This window comes from Zonotrichia leucophrys, chromosome 10 (assembly GCF_028769735.1).
Source record: "Zonotrichia leucophrys gambelii isolate GWCS_2022_RI chromosome 10, RI_Zleu_2.0, whole genome shotgun sequence".
NCBI classification, from domain to species: Eukaryota; Metazoa; Chordata; class Aves; order Passeriformes; family Passerellidae; genus Zonotrichia; species Zonotrichia leucophrys.
The window spans coordinates 5,337,688-5,359,133 of record NC_088180.1 but is presented as its reverse complement, the minus strand read 5'-3'; the positions used below and the strand labels follow the sequence as shown (position 1 = coordinate 5,359,133).

At 40.5% G+C, this 21,446-nt stretch overlaps 1 protein-coding gene across 1 annotated transcript in view; it reads right to left on the bottom strand.

The window, feature by feature from the left end:
- The window catches only part of TRPM1 (transient receptor potential cation channel subfamily M member 1), a 58,651-nt gene extending 51,378 nt beyond the window's left edge, over positions 1-7,273 (bottom strand). The window contains exon 1 of the mRNA XM_064721851.1: positions 7,179-7,273. Within this exon, the coding sequence (XP_064577921.1) occupies positions 7,179-7,226 (48 nt within the window). The 5' untranslated portion in view covers positions 7,227-7,273. The remainder of the gene's footprint in view (positions 1-7,178) is intronic.
- Positions 7,274-21,446: the final 14,173 nt, after the last annotated feature.

Sequence of the window (21,446 nt, the reverse complement as noted above, 5' to 3'; positions counted from 1 at the left end):
TCAGGCTGGAAGTTCCCATGAAAGATTAGGTAAGATGATTTGTGCTTTTCAGTTGCAAAGCACAGGATAAGCTGGACGTTCTCAGGACATGTTCTCAGCACTGTTCATCTTTGCTGAATGTGCAGTTCCATTGAACTCTGATTACTACAGAGTTAAGCTCACTGGCATAAAGCATTAGCATGATATTTTACTTTTTTTCCCCTCAGCAGCCATTCAAGAATGGTACAGGGAAAAGAAAACAGCATTCTGAAATAAGAATCACAGAGGAAATAGGCACCTTATTTAAAGTACTGCCAGCAATCTTAATTTTATCAAAATGCTATTTCAGGACCATCAGTGAGCAAATCTGTGCACAACAGCATGGCTTTGTTTTGTCTGGGAAAAGACCCATGAAACATATAGTACTTTGCACTTTTTTTGTACAAGAAAGCAATAACCTTGATTTACAGTTACAGGCTGCAGGTTAAAGGAGCCCTTTCAAAAGCAAAGGCTTTCAAGCACTGAAATGCACAACTGAATAAAACAGATGTAGAACCCAAAGCTACAAGCAGGAGTTGATGAAAACACACTGTAATTCCACATGCTCTGCTGCACAGCCAAATTACACCCACCAAACACCTCCTCACTTTCCCAGCACAGAAAGGTGGCATTTGGAACATGGCTTTTCAGACCGGTCTGGTGAAGAACTTGAAAGGTGCCAGTTACTGTGTACTTCTCCAAGAAGGAACTGTTTTGTATGAGAAAGAGAATAGTGTGAAAATGTCACCTGAGAACTTCTTGGGAGTAAATGCATCTTTTTATCACTGTAAATGAGTCCAAACAGGAGCCAAGAGCCAAGCTACTCAACCATCAAACTGAGATTTGCATTGAGCAGATATATCTACACAGAGAATAAGGTTTAGAGTACCCTGTAAAATACTTTCTGAACATGTCAGAAGTCACTAGCATCCTTCATAATTCATCCCATCTATTTATTGCCTTTTAGTGCAAAAATGGTCATTCTTACAAATACTCATATTAGTCCTTCAGAGAACAGAGGCTGCTGATGACAACTGCTGCAGAGATGGCTGATGTGCTGCTTTTACAGGCACGGAGCAATCCTCACCCCTATTAAAACAGGCATTAGGTTTCCTTTAGTGTCTCTAACAGGTCACTGCTGGTGAAGGGCCCTAGTCACAGAGCCAGGATTCTGCCAGCCCCAGCACTGACTGAACACAATGAATCCATGGACAGGAACTCTAAAATGGATCTATCCACCTCAACTGCTTCCATAACTTGCCACAATTACCTGTAACAACAATACCATGACTGAAAAATCTGCAAAAATAAACAGTGAATTTGCATGTTCTGATGGCTGAGTTGCAGTTACTTGCTAAGTTTGGGTTGCTTTTATTCTTCAGTCCTGTTTTTTACATAGAGGAGCAAAATAATTAACATTTACTGCTGCAGTGAAAGTATTATATTACAGCTCTGGCCACTACCATGTGGCTCTGCAGATGAAAAAAGCTTTATCAGACAGAAGTCTCATGAATTCCACCTCTCAAGAGCTTGTACACGAGTGCATACCAGCCTCAGGGTAAGATCATTGGCATTTTACACCAGCAACTTCACTCACAACAGAGTGAGACTCCTTAAACAAGAAGTTTCCTTGTTAAACAAAACAAAGAACACCTTTTTAAATTCACCTGTGGGTAAAGAGACATTTGGGCAATGCCTGTTTGCTCAGCCTCATTAACATACAGTTTGATAAAGGATGAAGTTTACTACTGAACAAGATGAAATTCTGAGAAAAGGCATAGGAAAAGAGGCAGGATTTATTTAAAAAAGGATATAAAAATAAAAAAATAAAAAAAGCCCAAACTACTTGGCGTGAGAAACACACCAGCTGCACTTCCCTAATCCACAGCTGATCCTTGGAAAGAATCACAAATCCACTCAACCAGCAGGCTGAGTGCCATTTTATTGGCAAGAACTGAGAACAAAATGGAATCAAATACACACTCATAATACTGGCTATTAAAAAATTTTGCTTGTGTTTGATAAAGTGTGTATTATGGACCCTCTGCTTAAGTCAAGCATGGAATATGAAAAATTGAAACTAGAAAAATCAAATGCATGAATTTGCAAGAAAACTGTGTCATTGTTATGGCCTCATGGCTGCAGGACATTCACCCACTGAACTGGCTGCATGTCCTGCACTTTGGAGCTGCTCCAAGGAGGGCCAAGAACTGAATGTGCCACTAAGAAACAGCCAGAGGGATTTCTTTCTGTTCATGGCTAAGGCCCAGGGCCAGAATACACATGGAATTGTCTGTACAATGCCTGTGCCTGTACCTGCTGAAGCTACAGGATGCCATCAGTACTTTTTGCTGAAGGGAGGTTGTTTTTTATCCTGTTCTTACAGCAGCACTTGCTGCCAGCAGAAGCTGTCAAATCCACACATTTTCAACTTTCACACAACTTCTTCAACTCTTTCAGTATGGCTTACATTGTATTGTGCAGCCTCAAGCACCCAGTACGGCTTAGTACCAGTTCAATACAAATTTGGTAAATAACATAAACACAGTCAAAAGACTAAACCTAGTTTTTTGACCTAAACCTATCACTAGTTGTTTTGCTAATGATCTTTTATAATAAACACATCTCAGAAGTTTAGCACTATAAATTAGAATAAAAATACATAAAGTATTAAATAATACTCAGAACAGGCTTGCTTTATTAGATAATGTTATAGGTAATTCCTTTTTCTCATGTTTATGGCTCTTGGATCAATATGTGAGCATTTCTCAGCACTGGAGAGGGGAGGAAAGGAGAAAGGGAATGTGGGAAATGAAAAATCAAAAAGGTAATATAAACTTTGCTTTCAAGGTTACTGTCCACAGTCATGATGAAACAGCTCTATGATGACTGCTTGATTAAAAATTAACTGCTGGGGTAATTTAAAGATATGCCTTATTTAATAATTAATGCATGGAATTAAATTGGACTATCCACTGAAGCCTTATTATAAGGTACACTTGGAAAAGATCCATGATCTTATTGTATAATTAGGGATGGAGAGGGAATTTACTGCATCTTGGAGAAAGAATGCTTCCTGTCATATCTGATATCTGTCCTGTGCAACAACTGATCCATTTTTTTGGCTCACTAGTAGGGAATACCAAATTTTAATGTAATACTGCAGAGTGAGGTCTTTTCTATATAACACAGCTCTATCTAGTGGCTGATTAATCCAAGTGCAGCTGGCTGCTGAAAGAACAAATCATTGACGTGGTGAAGGCCAGGAAGGCCTTAGGAAGGTGACACTTTCTTATTCTGACCTACTGCCACTCCCCTTGCACAAGGCTGGAAACACACCAGCAAAGGTGGCACCTCAATCCTGCCTTCCCATGCACTGATAAATGAGATTTGGTGGAGAGTTCTCTGGTACTGAGCACTTTCTCCAATACAATTTGCAGGAACAAACCCGGGGCTCAAACACCTACTCAGGCAGGGCACTGGGGTTATCTGTGGCCTGACAGAGATCCCCAGTGGAGCTGGACAGACAGACTCAGTGCTTCATTACACTCCTGTTCACCGTGTGCTTACCCCTGCATGGGGAATATGCCAGAGATGGCTGGGAAGCCTCTGCTGTGCCCTGATGATGCTGTGGGAGATCTGGAGCTGCTCCCCAGCTTCAGCATGGGATGGCCCAGGGGCAAACACTGTGGGGTGACACATCCCTCACCAGGGGCAAACACTGTGGGGTGACACATTCATCCCTCAGCAGGGGCAAACACTGTGGGGCGACACATTCCTGAGCAGGGGCAAACACTGTGGGGTGACACATTCATTCCTCAGCAGGGGCAAACACTGTGGGGTGACACATTCATTCCTCAGCAGGGCAAACACTGGGGTGACACATTCATCCTCACAGGGCAAACACTGTGGGGTGACACATTCATTCCTCAGCAGGGGCAAACACTGGGGTGACACATTCATTCCTCAGCAGGGGCAAACACTGTGGGGTGACACATTCCTCAGCAGGCTGAGCTGGTGCCTGTCCCTGTGAGCACACAACGCTCTGAAGCCCAATGCAGAAAATGCTGTGTTTTTTCCCAATCTCATCATCTATCTCAGGGATCTATTGAACATTAACCTGTGTCAGCTCCTAATTGAGCAGAGCAGAAGGAGAGCTGCTAACTTCTGTCCTGTGGAACTGAGTAATGGATTCCATCAGCACGGGGCAGAGGTCACTGCTTTTTGCTGGTAATTACCAAAGCTTCACAAAAGTGTGCCTACATTTTTCCCAAGCTCATCAGGCCATTTAGCCAGTGGAGGTTTAAAGAAATAATGGGTATTCACATAGCAGTTATTTGAATAATGCACTGATGATAATTCTGGTTAGTAACTGTATAAATAAGTATAGTTTCATTTAAAGTAAAGCAATCCTCCAACAGATACCAGTGGCAAAATTAAAATAGCAATGTAAAAGCACTGCAGCTGGGGAAAAGGACTCATACCTGCTGCATATAGCCAACAATAAAATATAATGTGCATTTTAAACACCTCTTAAGGTTAAGCCCACACAACAGTTCTAAGAAATCAGCTTTGAGTGTTGTGTAACTTTGCTAGAAAGCCTGGGAATCACCTCTCCTTTAGAATGATTAGAATACATGAACTGGGGGCCTGTCAATACTCCTGGAACTGGGGTTAGGTAATTCTGACCACTGAAACGTCAGCTGCAAACACATCCTCTCCCATTCAAGCTGCATCTGTTTCTCTACATGTTGCTCCAGAAAGCACACAGTTGCCTTATTTTGTGTACAGGAATTAAATAGGTTTGCAGCCCTGTTTTCATGTCCTTTTCCACTCATCTTTTATTTAGCATTTCTGCAACCATAACACAGGTTGACACAGAAACGTTTTACTAGTATATTTTCATTCTAAATTACTCAAATCTGTTCTAAATTGAGTAGTGTTCTAGCAAAACAGTAAAATGCATTTGATGTTTTGTGTGCCTGTGCACAGAAAACAAAAGCACTTACCCCTTTCAACACTTTGAAGAGCAGTAGAGTCATATGAACATGGAGAAACTAGTGAAAATTTAATATCAGTAGAATATTTTACCTTCTCAACATGACAATTATTTGAAAATCAAAGCAATTTGACCAAGTTAAATACCACTCCCCCATATCTTCACTCCATTAAATTTTCATAACCTCTGTTTCCTTTCAGAGAAAAAAGAAATCAAGGTGACAGCAAGATGACTTGCTCTAGCTCTTGATTCAGGCAGCATCTGCTAATGAAATAGACCCATAAGATTAATAGGGTTTTGTGGGGACCAGTTCATATTATTTTCTAACAAAGGATTTGTTAGAAAATAATATAAAAATTATATAATATAATAAAATAAATATAATAGATATAATAAATATAATATTATATAATATATATAATATATTATATCTAATATATATATTATATAAAATATAATGTGTATAAAATGTGTAATGTAATATATGTATAATTATATATAAATTATATAATATATAGAAAATAAAATAGTCAGGTGCCTGAACCAACACAGCTGGCACCAGTTCAGATTCTTGGTGTGTCCCAGGGTTAGTATCCCAAAGGATCTTACAGAGACCTCCTCAGCAGCTAGAGGCCAGAGAGGATGGAAAATGGCACTAACAGCTTAAATTCAAGTAGTTTCAATTAAATTCAAGTGCCCTTGTGCCTTCCTCCTAATAGGCTGTTATACAAAATAAAGGCAACAAGGCTCTCCCTCAGTACTTGAGAAACATTACTTCAGAACATCTGTAATTCAAATGAAAAAACATTTAGAAATCCTACTGAGTGACACAGGTGAATATCAGAAAGATCAGAGATTGCATTAGTGGGTTTATTTATTCCAACTACTAAAGCTTTATCTACAGCAAAACATTAATGCCATAGGATTTATTATGGGAGAGGGAAGTAATCATTAAAATTAACTAGGCCACAGACTGGAGTGGGCCACTAATGACAAATGTGCTGGGCCAGCCATGTCCATCAAGCCAGATATTTTCTTCTGCCATTTCCTGAATGAAATGCACAAAGGCAGCAGTAACCCTGAGCTCCTGGAGCACAGCCCCTCCTGCCAGGCACAAGCCCAAAAGGCTCAGGGTCACAGACACTCAGGGCTGACCCCACTGCCAGCCTGCCCCAGCAGCTCACACCCCTCAGCAGGCACCAAGGGGCAGGAACAGCACAGATCAGGCACCCAGGGGCAGGAACAGCACGGATCAGGCACCCAGGGGCAGGAACAGCACGGATCAGGCACCCAGGGGCAGGAACAGCACGGATCAGGCACCAAGGGGCAGGAACAGCACAGATCAGGCATTCTGGGTCATGGGGGCATCACTGTGGTGTGTGCCTGGGGGGAACCAAACCCAAAAAATGCTTTTAGATGAGATCAGTGTGGTACTGAGCCTGCCTGCCCCTGGGTCCTACAAGGATCCTCCTTCTCCCAGCTGTCTGGTTTACCATAAGATCTACATGCAGCACTATTTGTCAGCAGAACTATCACTGAAACAGAACAAAAATTAATGTTACTTATTGTCAAAATCCTTCTGAGAAGATGGAGGCATTTCTCTGGTAAATTAACTACTCTCAAGACAGAAGGCTGATACAACAGTTTGGGACTGTAAGGATGAAGGACACTGCTGAACAGCCAGAGTTACCCACTTTTGGTGAATGCATGTCAGCTCATCTCATGTCAGTGTTTCAATGCTCAGAGCTAGTGATTCAGGCAAACACACTGACTTCTCACCTTTCAACAGCTCTGTTCAAACCTAAGCCTGACAAATATAAACAAAAACTGTCTGATCTTCTTCTGGGAATAACCATCAGAATTTTGTAAGGATGGCTCGGCAGAATTGTGAAGTGAAATTAGAACTAAATACAAAAGCATGTACAAAATTCAACAGCAAAATCAAAAGATTCTCAGATTGGGATACTGTCAGGAGAAAAAGATCATAAAAGATAAAAAGTAATTTCCAAAACTAGTGAGCTCAAGCTGGCTTGCACACTTCTGCACAATTTGCAGCTATGCTGCAGAACATCTTGGTGAAGGATTCTGTGCTGACTAAAAGGCAGCAACATAATTTCACCTAAATCCCAACAGTATTACCTCTGCTCCACACAGTCCCTACCTGAAGTATCTGCATGTAGGAGCAAACTCTGAGGGAGAGGAACCACATCTCCCCCTGCTCTGCAGCACTCCCTTGACTGTGCTGTTCCAGCTCTGGGCGGCACAGAACAGCCTCACACCTGACCTCTGAATTCAATGGGCATTAAATGGAAACAAACTTGCCAGCTCATGAGCAGTACACCTGATTCCCACCTGGATTTACAGTCTTCAGTATCATGAGCAAATCCACATCTATAATTGAAAATATTTAGGAGACTCACTTCAATAAAATGTAGGTAAATTATTAAGTGATTAAAATGTAATTTCAAAACAGCAAACCCTAGGCTCTGAGCACTGATCCAGCTAATCACATGATGAATAAATATTTTAAAAAGCTTTGGAATTTACTCTTTACTCTTCAGTGCCAAACTGAAAAAGATTTTACATTTGCAAAGATACAATGTAAAAATCACCACCAGGAATGTAGAACTGGACAAAGATATTCAGTACTTATTGTAGACATCAAGCCTAAAACAAATGCCTTCCTCTTGACCTGTCAATCTCTGTGAAATACCTTAAGAAATAAAGCAACATGGAAGTTAATTATTGTATTGTATTATGGTGATTGTACTAATGACTGCATCAAGAATAGTCTTGGGTACTGTGCATAAGAAACAACAGAGGATGAACCCCTGAGCAACTCATTGCTCCCTTTTTTTGGGAAATAAAATTTTTAATACATGACCTGCAACAAGAAAATCAGGGAGGAGGGAATTTAAAGTCAACTAAAACCACCGGAAATAAAAAATGGAAAACATTTAAATGTCCATTCTGTTAAAAAAATTACAAACAGTACATTTAGTAAAGCTTAGTAACCACTGCTCACTTTCCACTGGTAGGGGCTTAAGCAGCTATTAATCACATGAAAGTAGATATTAAGGAATATTAATCCATACCAGCTGTTACATCTTTTACTGTGCACTATTATTAGAGATTATTCTTTATGGAGCAAGGCTGCCTTTTCCTGTCATTTCCAAGAGGACATCATACAAGCTGATACTTTTTTACAGCACATCTTCACAAACAGTTGAAGCAAGAAGGTGTTAATGATGACATGGTGAAATTTTATTCAACTTCATCCTCAAAATCTAAGCCATTTATACTTAGAGGAGACACCGTCACTGTAGTAATTTGATTACTTAATTTTTATTGTGACTGCAAAAAATTGCTTTTATAGCTTCCTATTTATATCAAAAGAACCAGAATATCCTCATGGTGATATTGAATCTCCTCTTAAGGAAAGTTCAAGACCAGGCAATTTTCTGTCTTCAGTACCTAGGAATTAATCCAGTTTAAAACTTCTAACGTCATCTAGCTGATGAAGTCTTAATGAGGAACATCCAGGATTTTAACAGATTTTTAACAAAACAGAATCAACACTGTGAGCATAGAATTCTCTAATGAAGCATAAACCCCTGTCAGGTGAGCCTGGGTGTTGGAAGAGCAATTGCTTTAATTATTTGATACGCTTCACAGGTGACTGCATCTGCACACTCCAGAGAAATTCCTATTAGATCACATGTTGATGGAATGCTATTAAAATCACAAAAAGCATCACACTTCTCCAAAAAAGTAAAATTACTGGCAGAAAAGGCCAGCATTACCCATTAAAGATTATGAGATTAGCATGAAAAATAAGCTTCTAATCAGTTTCTTGAGTTACGGATAAGATACTACCAGCTGCACTAAGGAAATCAGTTGTCATAGTTACAGAAAAAAAAAATCTATATTGTCTATACCTGCAGTCTCCTCATTTTCTTAAATGGAAGACTCTTCTCTAATTGTGTCACAATTAATCATCAGGGTATCTCTGGCTTTTTACTCATTTGACATCAGGTTGATACTCCAGAGTGAATGTGCGGCGGTTTTCTAGCACAGCCCAAAAGGTGAGGCAGCATCTCTTCAGTCTGGGCTGAGTGACTGCTGTCCCACTGTCCCCTGCCATTCCCTCAGTGTCTGCTCAGCCACCACTGCCTGTCCCCCTCCCCAGCTTTGCTCAGTCCTGCAGAGGCTCCTTTTTCTCATTGCCCTGTTCTGCCTGGCCCAGCTGATCTGCCCCAGCTGCCATCCCCCAGCCTGGGCAGTCTGGCATGCAGAGCTGCCTTTCACAGCCCCTGCTACCTGCCTTTAATCCTCTCCACCCTCCCTTCCATCTGCTGATGAGCCAGCTGTTGGTTATGTAACACTGCTTTCCAGGCCTTTCCACTCCTCACAAGTAAGTACATTCAAATGTTGCTGTTTCCTCTCAGCTTCATGACACTTCCCAAGACCAGCTGGCCTTCTGATTCCACCCTGCTAATGCCTGTCTGCAGGACTTCTCCCCTCTCTAAACTGGATTAAGTGCTAACCCTGCAATGACACTTCTGCTGCTCAATAGCAATAATTTGCCTGCTGACAGCTGGCAAAAGCACGGGGCAGAAAAAAGTACTGACAACACAAAAAATAACACACATACCAGGAGGTAAAACTGGGGCCCAAATGTAAGCCCTTAAGCAGGTTATCTCATGGCTTACTTTTTATTTAGAAAGAGGCTTGAAGCAGGGGGGTATATGATCAGAGGAACATTAATCAGTTTTAACCAGCTATAGCTTGTCTAACTTTTCCATTAACATAGATCACAGAAGTTGCACTAGAGATTGGGACCCACATATAACAGAAAACTATTTCTGTGGACAAGAAACATAAAAAAAAAAAAAAACCAAATGAAAAGGGAGATGCCCAATTTCACCAAGTAGCAACAAAACAGAGAAGTTCAACTGCTGATACAACACACCATGCTGCCCATGAAACACCCCCTTTTCAATGTTGAGTCTAGCTTTCCTCTGCTGCCCATATTTTTAATTTCATTTTTAATTCTTTACAATAAAAAAATCGCAATCACTTGCAGAAGTGATCCTAGTAATGCAGAGTCCGAAATGAAAAAGCATCAGAAAGTTTTTGTTTTCTAAGGCAGTGGCTGATTCCTCAAACAGGACTGGAAAGCAATAAGGACCCCAATCCACATCCCTCATTGCAAGGTCAACTAACCTACTACTGCTACATGAGACATGAACTAACAATCAATTTCCAGAAAAACTGTTTTATCCTTTGCTTATCCACACTTGTGTTTTCTAGGCCTCTTAGACTGACATTCTGAATCTCCTGCTACTGTAAAATGATCCACCTCAGAAACACTCTAACATGCATTTGTTGTTCTCTGTGTTTGAAAGTCAGACAGAGATTTTTAGTACTCATAAGCATTTGTTTCAGTTTGTAGTAAGTATCCACTCTTGACAGATTCTCAGATTCTCAACAAAACCATACTTCAAGTTAAAACTGCTCAAGGCTTTCTGTTCTCTATTCAGAGCTGCATTAGGCTTATTTGAGTCTGCCACTGAACAGATGCTATAAGCAGGAACCAGCAAGAGGGGCAGCATGAGCCAGGCAACCATGGCAGATTTTTTTGTGTGAGACTAGGTGAAATTCATGTTGGGAAACTGGCAGCAAAGGAGAGTTGCAAAAGATACAAATGCATCCAAGTCCCACAGTTGCCAGAAGTGAATATAATCTGCTGAACAGAACAGCAACATACTGCTGAAAAGTAAAAAACTTTATCCCATAACTCACAAGGTGACTCTGACACTCAGTCCGTGCCATGAGCCCTGTACAGAAGTCATGTCACCTACATATCCAGCTGGGGTTCAGGCTGCACTGGCTGCAAACTCTGGGGGTTATGCAGTATTTGCCCAGACCCTCAGATGTTCTATGAGATACTCCCTGTTAGTAACAGCTACCAGCAGTTTTAAGAATTTGCCAAACATTTGGGCTTAAACTAAAAAAGCTCCCACAAAACTGATGGCATTCACCTTGCTGAAAGCCACCATGACACAGCAGCTGTGTGTGGGCAGCACTTTGGCTAGAGCTACATGAGGTTTTAACAGTGACATAGTGCAAGAGGTCTTGTCACTGATTCCAGGCTTCTATCCTGTTTGAGCAGCAAGCTTCCATGCCTTTGTGGTAACCTTTCCTTTGTGCTACAGATCAGATACTACTCACTGAGTGCACACACAGCTGCTTCTGTTGATGTCTGCAATGCACTGACTTGTAGGGACAGGGTTTGCTGCAATGCTGCGTGCCTGACTATGCTGGATGAGTCATTCCTGCAGAACAGAGACCCGAGTCCTTAGGAACAATTCCTGACAGCAGAGAGATTCCTAAGAGCCATACCTTGCAGTGTCTGTCTTGAAAAGAAACAGGATGTCAAGGAAAAGGTCATGGATGTGCCAAGGAGAACCTTTTGGTTCTACATCTCAAATTGGACAAATCCTCTCCTATACTGATATTCTTCCTGTGGAGGGTGTGTCACAGCAAAACAAGTCTCATAACTCACTTGGCCACTTTAACATCCTGCTTAGGGGGTTAAAGGAATTATTTCCAATGCCTATTCAGATGAGCTGGTGCTGTCTAACACACTCTGTTATAGATGTTTTTCACAATGCTCTTATCCAGGCTGTGAAGGACACTGCAATATGCAATCAACACTAAAGCACCTCAGTGCTGATCCAGGGCAGGGAAGTGACAGAGCCTGCAGAATGCTCTCTGTAGAAAAGATTTGTCAAAACTGGACAAAGTTATATACCCAACTATAGCATATTTCAGTTTCTTATAAGAAAACAGCTACTCTGATAGAAATTATTCCAATCTGATGTTTCCTTCTACCATTACAGAGAGGAGCACAGGCTGTGTTGCTGTGTCTCACCTCAGGACCTTGCACAGGTTGCTAACTACAGTCTTTGTTCACTTGAAAAGGGGCAACTGATAACCTGCTGGCCTGTTCTTCAGACATGAGTCTGCTTCCATTTCCCCTTTTGGCCATGAAAGTCTACCTGTGATAACAGTTTAATTATTGCCCTGTTAGTTTTTTAACATTAATATGCTCAGAAATAAATTTTATTATGTCCCAGTTATATTCTTGCTTATATCACTCAACTGACTGCCCAAAATGTATAAAGTACAGCACTTTTAGCTCTTGAGCCATTGACTGAAATATTGGCACATGTCTTAATCACAGCAGAAATTTGGGGGGAAAAACTTGAAACTCTCAAAAGGAATGAGTATGAAAATTATTTCACTGTTACCAAAGGATCTCTTTAACCATAACTGCAATATTTGCTAATTGCACAAAACTTCCAAGTATCCCTACGACCATGCTAAACCTAAGCCATCAAAAGGCATGCAACTGGAAGGAATCACAGCTGCCTGACTAATAGTTTAGGAGCAGAAAGTGAATTCATCCTGTTAGTCTTTTTCTTCCTATGGTAAGAAAGCACATGAAACCTACAATTTGATATTAACAACTGCAACTCACTTCCAGGGATTTCACACCAATTTTCAAGCTTCATTAGCAAATGGTAAGACAGATCAAAACAGTGACTTAATGAGGAGACAAAATTGGTTTTCTGCCAAGAAGCTACATTTTCTCTGATCTAAGTGAATGTATTCATCACTGGTTTGTCTGGTCATTTACAAAACATAGCACAAGTTATTTGCCTTAGTCTGAAGGTCTAATAATATCTTCTCCTTTGTAATCCATGGAAGTTTTTCCAATAAACCACTGGGTAATACTGCACTTTCTTAAAGATATTACAGAGATCCATTATATTTTCTATTGTAGTGCTGTTGAGATTTTTAAAGTTTTCCATTGCATTTAGATAAAATATTCTTTAAATTTTTTGTTAGGCACTACTGTAATTTCTTGTACTACATTTGATAGCCAGGAAGGAGACAGTGATAAAATACATTAGTGGCTCTATAAAAGCTTAAATCTGAGCATCTGGAAGGCTTGTACTGAATATACCCTTATACAGATAATCACAGAGAATTTACAAGCATGGAAGAATTATAGGCAAAGAGAAATAAATGCAGAGTAAAGCTGTTTCAATAACATGGTTTTCTCTTCAGAGGAACAGAAAATGAGTCATAGTAGGTACATCTTAAAGACATTTAGATCAAGTCAATGGAGATAGCAAGCAGAGATGAAAGCATTGTTTAGTACCAGAAAAGTAATTTGAAGTAATTCCCATTAGTGGGAAAGACAGAGCAGTGATGTGCACCCAGATAAGCTGCTTCTTTTGCTAATAAACTGAGATGTTTACAAGACAAAAATCAAAGCACAGACACACAAGGACACTCTTAAGTACCATGGGTTTCACATGTCATTTAGGGCAGTCTCTGTTGAGGTAGGGAATTACACCTTTAATTGCACAGCTGGTTTGGTAAAACTGCCCAGGAAATAAAATTCTATCTTCCTCTACAGCACTGTTGTCAAAATCAGGGGACTACACAGGAGAGCTAAGCAGAGTAAAGCGCTAAGCAGGATACATTTTTAGAAGTCTTGGTATCCAGAACTACTGCAGTAAAAGCTGGAAGTTAAAATCATGGGCCAGGACCACACACTGTTACACATTCCTCAGAAAAAATGCAAGAGTGAGAGTTGCAAAAGGGAAAAAAGATTAGAGTAGCAGGTGAAATTTTCATTATAAACCTCAATCACATGGCATTAACCCTTTCCTGCACAGGTTTTCCAGACATATCCCAAAGCACTACACCCCTACAAGGCACTTGCATTCAACACCAGTTTCAATTCCTCTTTTCAGCTGTATCATTAGCAAAAATTAATGTTCAATACAAAACACTCTCAAGCATGACAGTGCCCAGTTTTCTGCCTGGAAATGTCCTGACTCTCAGAGACAAGCGCTTCACCTGCCTGCATGACAACAGCATCAGGGAACCAACCCACATCATTGCTGGTAGAAATAACACTCACAGCCTATTAAATAAGCATAAAAATCTAGTTTTTTACTCAACTCTAATAACTTTTTTTACAAAAGGTAAAGTTTCTGTTTCTGAAATGAACATTAAAGCAAATAAACACCAAAAGAATTGGGAAGATTAAAATAAGCAAGCCACAAAAGGAATTTTCCGCTTTTGAAAGACAACGTTTTCTTATAATAAGAAGTCAAGAAAGTTAAAATCTGAACTGTGTTCCTTCTATCTTCACTTGACTAGTCTTTCCCATGGGAATAGTGGGACAAAATCAAGCAATTTTTGCCTGGGTATTTTACTCTGACTTTATTCCTTTCAAGAAGTGAAATGCTGTATGCTTTGCAGTATCAAAGCAGGCTTGGGGACATTTTAAAAGGGAAATACTTTTTAACTTCATTTATCATTATTTCTTAGTATTACTCAATAAATAAAGTTAATACTCCCAGCCTATGAAGCTGGGAGTCATCTGGGGAACAAAGCAAGCAATGCACACTTTTTCATGAAACTCAAGATTCTTGAAGGACAGCCTGGTTTGTCATGAGGCACCAGGATGAAACTGTGCAAAAAATGGGCAAAGTTATCCAAAGTAACACTTGCTAAGCGTTGCTGACATTTCATTTTGCCACTTTGCCTTACATCCATCAAAGGAGGAAAAAATGAACCGACTGCAAAACCTTCTGCTCTGCTTCCAAATGTTTGGGCTTGGCCCTGATGCCAAGGAAATTACAGCTGAAGTGGTTTTTTTTCCCATCCAGCACTCATTTTCTGTAATTGAGCCTGTAATATAGGTATTACATGCAGCCTGACAGTCTCTAGCAGGGAGAAGGGCTTGGGTCCACAGTTAGTAGGTAAAAAGCATCACTGTTACAAATCTGTAAATTATTATTTTATTCTGAGACAGTGCTTGGAATTCCCCTGGTAATGGCCCCATGACCATCAGTCTCTGCTGAAGAAGTCCCCAACGACAGACATACCCTCTCTTGCAATCACAGATGACTATGACCAATATTGCACATAATACAGAACAATCTTAGAGATGGAAACATTTTAATACATACTTAGCTGCCTGTGTGGCATTTTTCTCTCATTTTATATTTCTTCAAACTTCCCTTCACCCCTTTAGTTAGAATCTGACTCTAACACTGTGATGGCAAACAGCAGAAATTAGAGGTAAGAGGGCTGCAGGGGTTCAAAGGGTAGACAAAAACTATTTCTCATGATTTGAGTGGAATCAGTTTGAAAAAGGCCAGTTGAGCTGGAATGTAAGTAATCCTCAGCTGAAGTTAGTCTGTACTTGTTGTAAAAAGAATCTATCAATCTGTGAACAAAATATGTACGTAAATTCTCTCAATAGCTTGAGAACAGTTAAGAAATGAATTCTTACTATTCATTTGCTACCTGCAAGCTTATGGTAATAACAGTGAGCTCATACATTACAAAGCAGTCACTCATGTCTTCTTTCTCCTACCTTGCTTTTTCATTCATAACCTACACAGCAAATACTCTAACTACAGTCTCTTTTCTCATAGACTCTGTCATCTGTAGTTCAGTGAATCACATCAAAATCTTGTATACATCCTACCAGTCTTTGCATTTACTGCATCTAAATTGGTGATGAACACTGAATATCAATAGTCATCAAAATTATTTTGATATGGACAGGAATAATTACAGGCTAGCCCTGTACAGTAACATTTAACCCAAAGACCCTTAAGACAGGAGCTTGTGAAAGAACTCCTGTTACAGGAATAAGATTAATTGCTAGAACCAGTGCAATGAACACAACTGATACCTCTGAGACTTAAACAAGCACAAAGGGAATAGTTCTCATTTATAACAGTTCCAGCTGCTAGAAGTAAGAGGGCCAAAGAGTGCCTCCAGCTGTTTCCCTCTGGCTGTACTATTTGGGTAATTGCAGACTTACCCTCTGTGATCCAGATGCTGAGCCTTTAAATGAAGTGCGTTTGAAGGAGCCACTCATCCTCCGTAAGGAACCTGTGAACTTTCCTTTCTTAATCCCCTCCATAATGGAACTAGCACCCCAGCATCAAAGAAAACCCTGATTTCAGTCACGTACTCTGAGCAGGCTTTCTCCTGAAGCCAGCAATCATTAAATTACAGCTTAAATAAAAAGTAAGACAAATGCATAGAACAAAATCAAAGCCAAATAATGAGCCAAATATTCTGTTCCGATATGGACCCTGTCACAAGTGCTACCAGCAGCCAGCCAAGCAGAAAAACAAGGCAATCCACTGATAGCAACTGCTGGCCCCCTCCCTCTTCTCTACTGACTCTATAATCAGGCTTAATGCACACAGCTTCTGCAAGCTATGGTTTTTAATGGACAGAGATTTAATAAATGGTGATTGAAGGTAAATCTACTTTAGAAGCAGCAGCCCGAAAGGTTTTTATTTGTGCAAAGCACAGGGCAGTCAGATGGAAATTGTTTTAGTATCAGTAGAAAGGCACATGAAAAGAGCAGATGGTCCTCAGCAGACCATGGGTTAGAGGCCTGGTGGAGCCCTAAAGGAAAACTGCTGATGCCTACACCAGGCCCCACAATGAGAGTGACAAGGTTTTAAAAGCAAACAACCCATAAGATCACCAGTAAGATTGTAACTAATTAGGGAATGAGGGTAGATAAGGTGTCGTGTGTATAACCTTCATGAATTCTCACTAATATCTCAATGCATCTGTTCTGTATTATTCTGCCTAAAATGTGCAGAATGAGAACAAATGGAGGTAGTTAGGAGAGGGCAAACAAGAAATGAGGAGGACACAAGGTGCTTTAAAAGGACATCTAAGTAATTATTGACTAGGAAATATCTAGTTGGCTCCAGAAGACACCAGCCAGGAATTTGCTACAGAGTCTGGTTCAGAAAAAGAAAATGGATGAGAGCGCTGAGAAAACAGAGATTCATTTCAGAAAAATATACAGGGATGGCAGATTTGTAACTTTGAGGTCAAATCAGAACCACTAACTTACAGGATTCAGTTATATTCATACTTTTGTCTTTTTTATATTTTCTTAGGTTCATCCCTTTGTGCCTCAGTAAAGTCAGCACAGGTGCCTGCTTGCAGCTGGTTACAGGAGGCACAAAAAACTGCTGGAAAGCTAAAACAAAACAATGTGGAAGAGACTGATACACAGAGATGCACAAAATTTGTTGTTCTGGTCAGCAAGAACAAAAACAGGGACATACTCTTCAAAAGGCAGAAATTTAGAAAACAAATCTATTCTTCAAAACACAGTGCAGAATGCAAGTAAGGAATTAACTCAATGGACTCAGTCCCTTTGGATGTGCGATTCTAAGATGTCTGAGCTCCCTGTAACTTGGTGCACTTTAAGGACCACTCTGGATTTTCACAAGTCATCAATACCAAAGGGATGTTTGCATTCAAGAGCCAGATGAAAGCAATCAGTGCAACAGAAGCTGCTGACTACTAACCCCAGCTGAAAAATCAGGCAACTAAGCTGATGTTCTTGCCCCCACTGTGTTTATATAACACTTTATGGGCCATTTCCACTAGATTGGGAAACAGAGACATGCACCATGCTGGCACTTTCAACAGCTCTGTGACTGAGAAGCACAAGTTGAATAGATTTTCCAAAAGAGCTTGTGGTTTTAGGAGTGTAGTCTCACATTAGGAAACCTTACAAACAAATGTTATTAGGAAGGTTCCTGTCTCATGTTGGAGTTTTCTGCTTCATCAGTTGAGCTGATTCAATGGTTTGTGTAGCCTGGATCAGATCTGTGTAAGCACGTGGGCTAAATCAGCACAGAGGGAGGAAAGCACAGTAATCTCTGGCCACAGGATACTGTTGGACAACAAATGAATATCTGGCACTGTATGGAAGTGACAGACCCTTAAACTGGTTCTGAAATGGAACAATTCATGACAGGAAATGACACACCTGTCCATCATCCTCCATGTTTTTGCAATGAAAACAAATTGGTCAACCTTAGACTATGAAAAAACATAAGAGCATACACCCCTGTAAAGGAGCAAGCAGAGTGCAAGCAACACTCCACTTGCAAGAGTCCATCAAGCTCCTTGACAGTCTGTGTTCTGGGCAAAGCAGGATGCACTCATTTCAAAGTGCACAGAAGACATAAGCAGTTGTACATCTTATTAATACCACATCATGGGAATTTAACATCTGCAGCCATGAGCAGATCCATGTCCCAAAGGCCCTACCACAACGTGTTTTTAAAAACTGAAAAGCTTGGTTAGAATCAACTGTAGTTGTTTCAGCCCATAGGGGAAAAACACCAAACAACATTGCTCTTGCTGTTCGCAGAGCTGTATTCTATGACAACACACCAGAGATGATTGATGTTAGTTTAAAACAAAAAGCAATAGATTTAAATATCTGTAGTCCATCATGTCAGCTAAAATGTTTCCACTCATCCCAGTAGTCAAACTAAATATGGAAAGCAGCAGTCCATAATCCAATGAACTTTATTTACACTGACAGGAAGAGGCAAGATAGGCTTAGACCTCTGTAAAGACCTACATGTACAAGACATGTAGAATTAGGCCTTCCTTCACTTTGCATTTGAGTAGTAAACTAAACACAAGTTTCTTTCATAGGCAGTGGATTATAAAAAAGAAAAAACAATCTTAAAGCACTTTTTAAAAATGGGATGTCTTAAAAGAATGCTTTCTTTTAAAATGCATGCTGGTTTGTTGTCCTTTACATTTGTGATACAATATAAACATTTCAAGAGTTGTGTTTAACTGAAAAACCAGCCTAGGGTCCATTACACACTTAGCAGTTCTTGACTCTTATTTTGCCTCCCTGAAGCAGAGCACAGACAGAATATTTCTGGGTGCTGGTTACATACCATGAGAATGAGCCCTCTGGAGGTCACTGGGGACTGCTGGGTGAAGAGTTCTTCTGTAAACTACATATCCTCAAAGCACTGCTGCACCAACCTAGGCAAGAGCATACTTGGATTAAATATGTAACAGTTTACACAAAAATTCAGCAAGTCACTGGCAGGTAACAGATAGAGGGAAGAAGTTTCATGTAGTTAATTCTACACCTAAAATCAGAAGAAGTATGCAGGCCACTTTGTGGTACTTTTACTTGAGCAGTCTGTTTCTCCATTCTAGAGCCTTTCTTATTTAGCAACTGTCTGCCCCCTCTCTTTCTCTTGCAAGGAAAATAGCAAGTTTAAAGAAAAAATTTAACAGTTCATGAGATGTGGACAGAAAAGATAAACAAATAACCTCTGTTTGTGTCAGCGGGCCTGTAAATTGGTGCCCATGTGAGCACTCTCACTTATGAGAAATAATCTGCCCTAATCATATGAACAACAAACCCCATGCCAAGGGCTCCTACAAAGATATTTGCAACTCCTGTGCTAAGGGGCTCCCAAAATAAAGACAGCACTCCAGATGAATACTCATAAGTGCCAATCAGAGGGCACAAACACTTCACTCTCACTAACACAGCCTTCAGTGCAGGGACACTCTACTACTCACCTTCAATTTTCTGTTCACTGGGATTCCAGGCCCTGCTAACACAGATATTTTTGCCCCCGACGGAGAGGAATGATGAGGAGGACTCCATCTTATCAGAAGGCTAATTAATTACTTTACTATACTATATTATTCTATACTCCATTCCATTCTATTACATTACATCTAAACTGAATCTGCCAAGCACTGCACTGCCCAGCCTCTTGTGACTGTCAGCCAACAATCCTGACACACTCACACCCCTGGATCCAATGGGTCAGTGAATCAAAACACTCACACCTGGAATCCAATTGTCAGTTCCCTTCAGGTAAACAACCTTCCACAATGCATTCCACTTGTGAACTACACAGGAGCAGTAAATGAGATAAGAATTGTTTTTTCTTTCTCTGACGTTCAGAGAATGTGAATCTCAGAAATATTCTTGGGAAGTCATGCCATGCTTTTCTCTGTGAAGAGAAATGTGGCTACAGCTTTGCATTTGCCTCAGTAAACTTTTATGAAGTTTGTGTTGGTTGACTCCTCCAGCTCGATGGAGGAGCAGCCTCCAGCTGTGCTCCCCTTGGTATGGCTGCAGATTTCCTACAGGTGCACTTCAGCCCATTGTCCAGGGTATCAGAGATGTTACTCTGTATTGGCCCATGCTTTCTCACATTGTACATACAAAGACATATTCAAACTGAAAATTAAAACCAGAAGGCTTGTTCATCTTAGCAGTTCAGGATGTGCTGAATTGAAGCACAGAGAACTTTAGAGTCTGGAATTGTGATAGAGGGTGTTCCTTAGACCCTGCTTCATTGCAGCATCCTCAGAGACATGAGAAGAACAGTTTCACAGCAGGCAGAAGCCCACTGAACAGCAGGCTGAGCCAGCTGAACACTCCTTGCAGACACAGGGCTAGGTGCCAGCTGTTTAACCATTTTCCATGTGGTTGCATGATCACTGGTACTAACATTTGAGAAACTGTGCTTGGATGGGCTTCATTTGACCACAGAACAGCACAGTGAGCTCTTCTCTTGGAGCTCTGTGGCTCCTTTCCCTTTCCTGAGTACATTAAAGGCTTGAACAGGCAGCACACAGCAATTTAAAGCACAATCAGCTTCCATCTCAGTCAGTTGGTGTTACATTAGATATGGAAATTAAGACCTCAGGAAAATTTTTTACAGGAAAATTTGTCCAGTGCTGCACTTTTGACATTCCTGTGTTTTCAATCAGTGTCACAAGAAGCTCTGGCTACCATTACCAGGGACATCATCTCAGATTAATAAAACTGAGTCACTTGGTTTCTTTCCTTAGTTTAAAACTACCTGGGATGAAAAAAAATAGCAATACAAAAAAATGATGACAGGACAGCACAAAAGGTTATGTGGATTCATCTGTCCCTGCCCATAACAGGCAATGTATTACACTTAAATTACACTAGAACGTGGTAGCTATTTCTGCAGCACTGTCCATATTAACATTCAAGTGACTTGAACATTAAAAACCTGAACTCCAGCACCCTTGGGAAGCAAGGAAGCACTCTCCTCTCTGGCAAATAAGGGAGTGCTAAGATCTGTGTGATGGACAAAGCACGAACCTCCAGATGTGATGAACACCTTCTTTCCTTTTGGCTGGGTTCTGGTTTGCTCCCCCTCACCCACAGTCTGATGGCAGGGTTGATTTCCAGCAGAAAACCAATCAGAGCTGCCAGCCTGTCTGGGCTGCACAATTCCTCATCCATTAATTGCTCATGTACTGGGGGCAGGGGGTATGCACCACATATCAAGGAGATGTCAAATAACACCTTCCTGAGAAAGGATAACAGACCCATACTTCACACATCAATATAATTTTCTGCTTGTGCTCTCTCTCTTTTTCTTCCTATAAATATTACCCACACTAGTAACAGAATTTCTGCATAATTCTACAGATAAAGAACAGTATTATAGGTTACAGG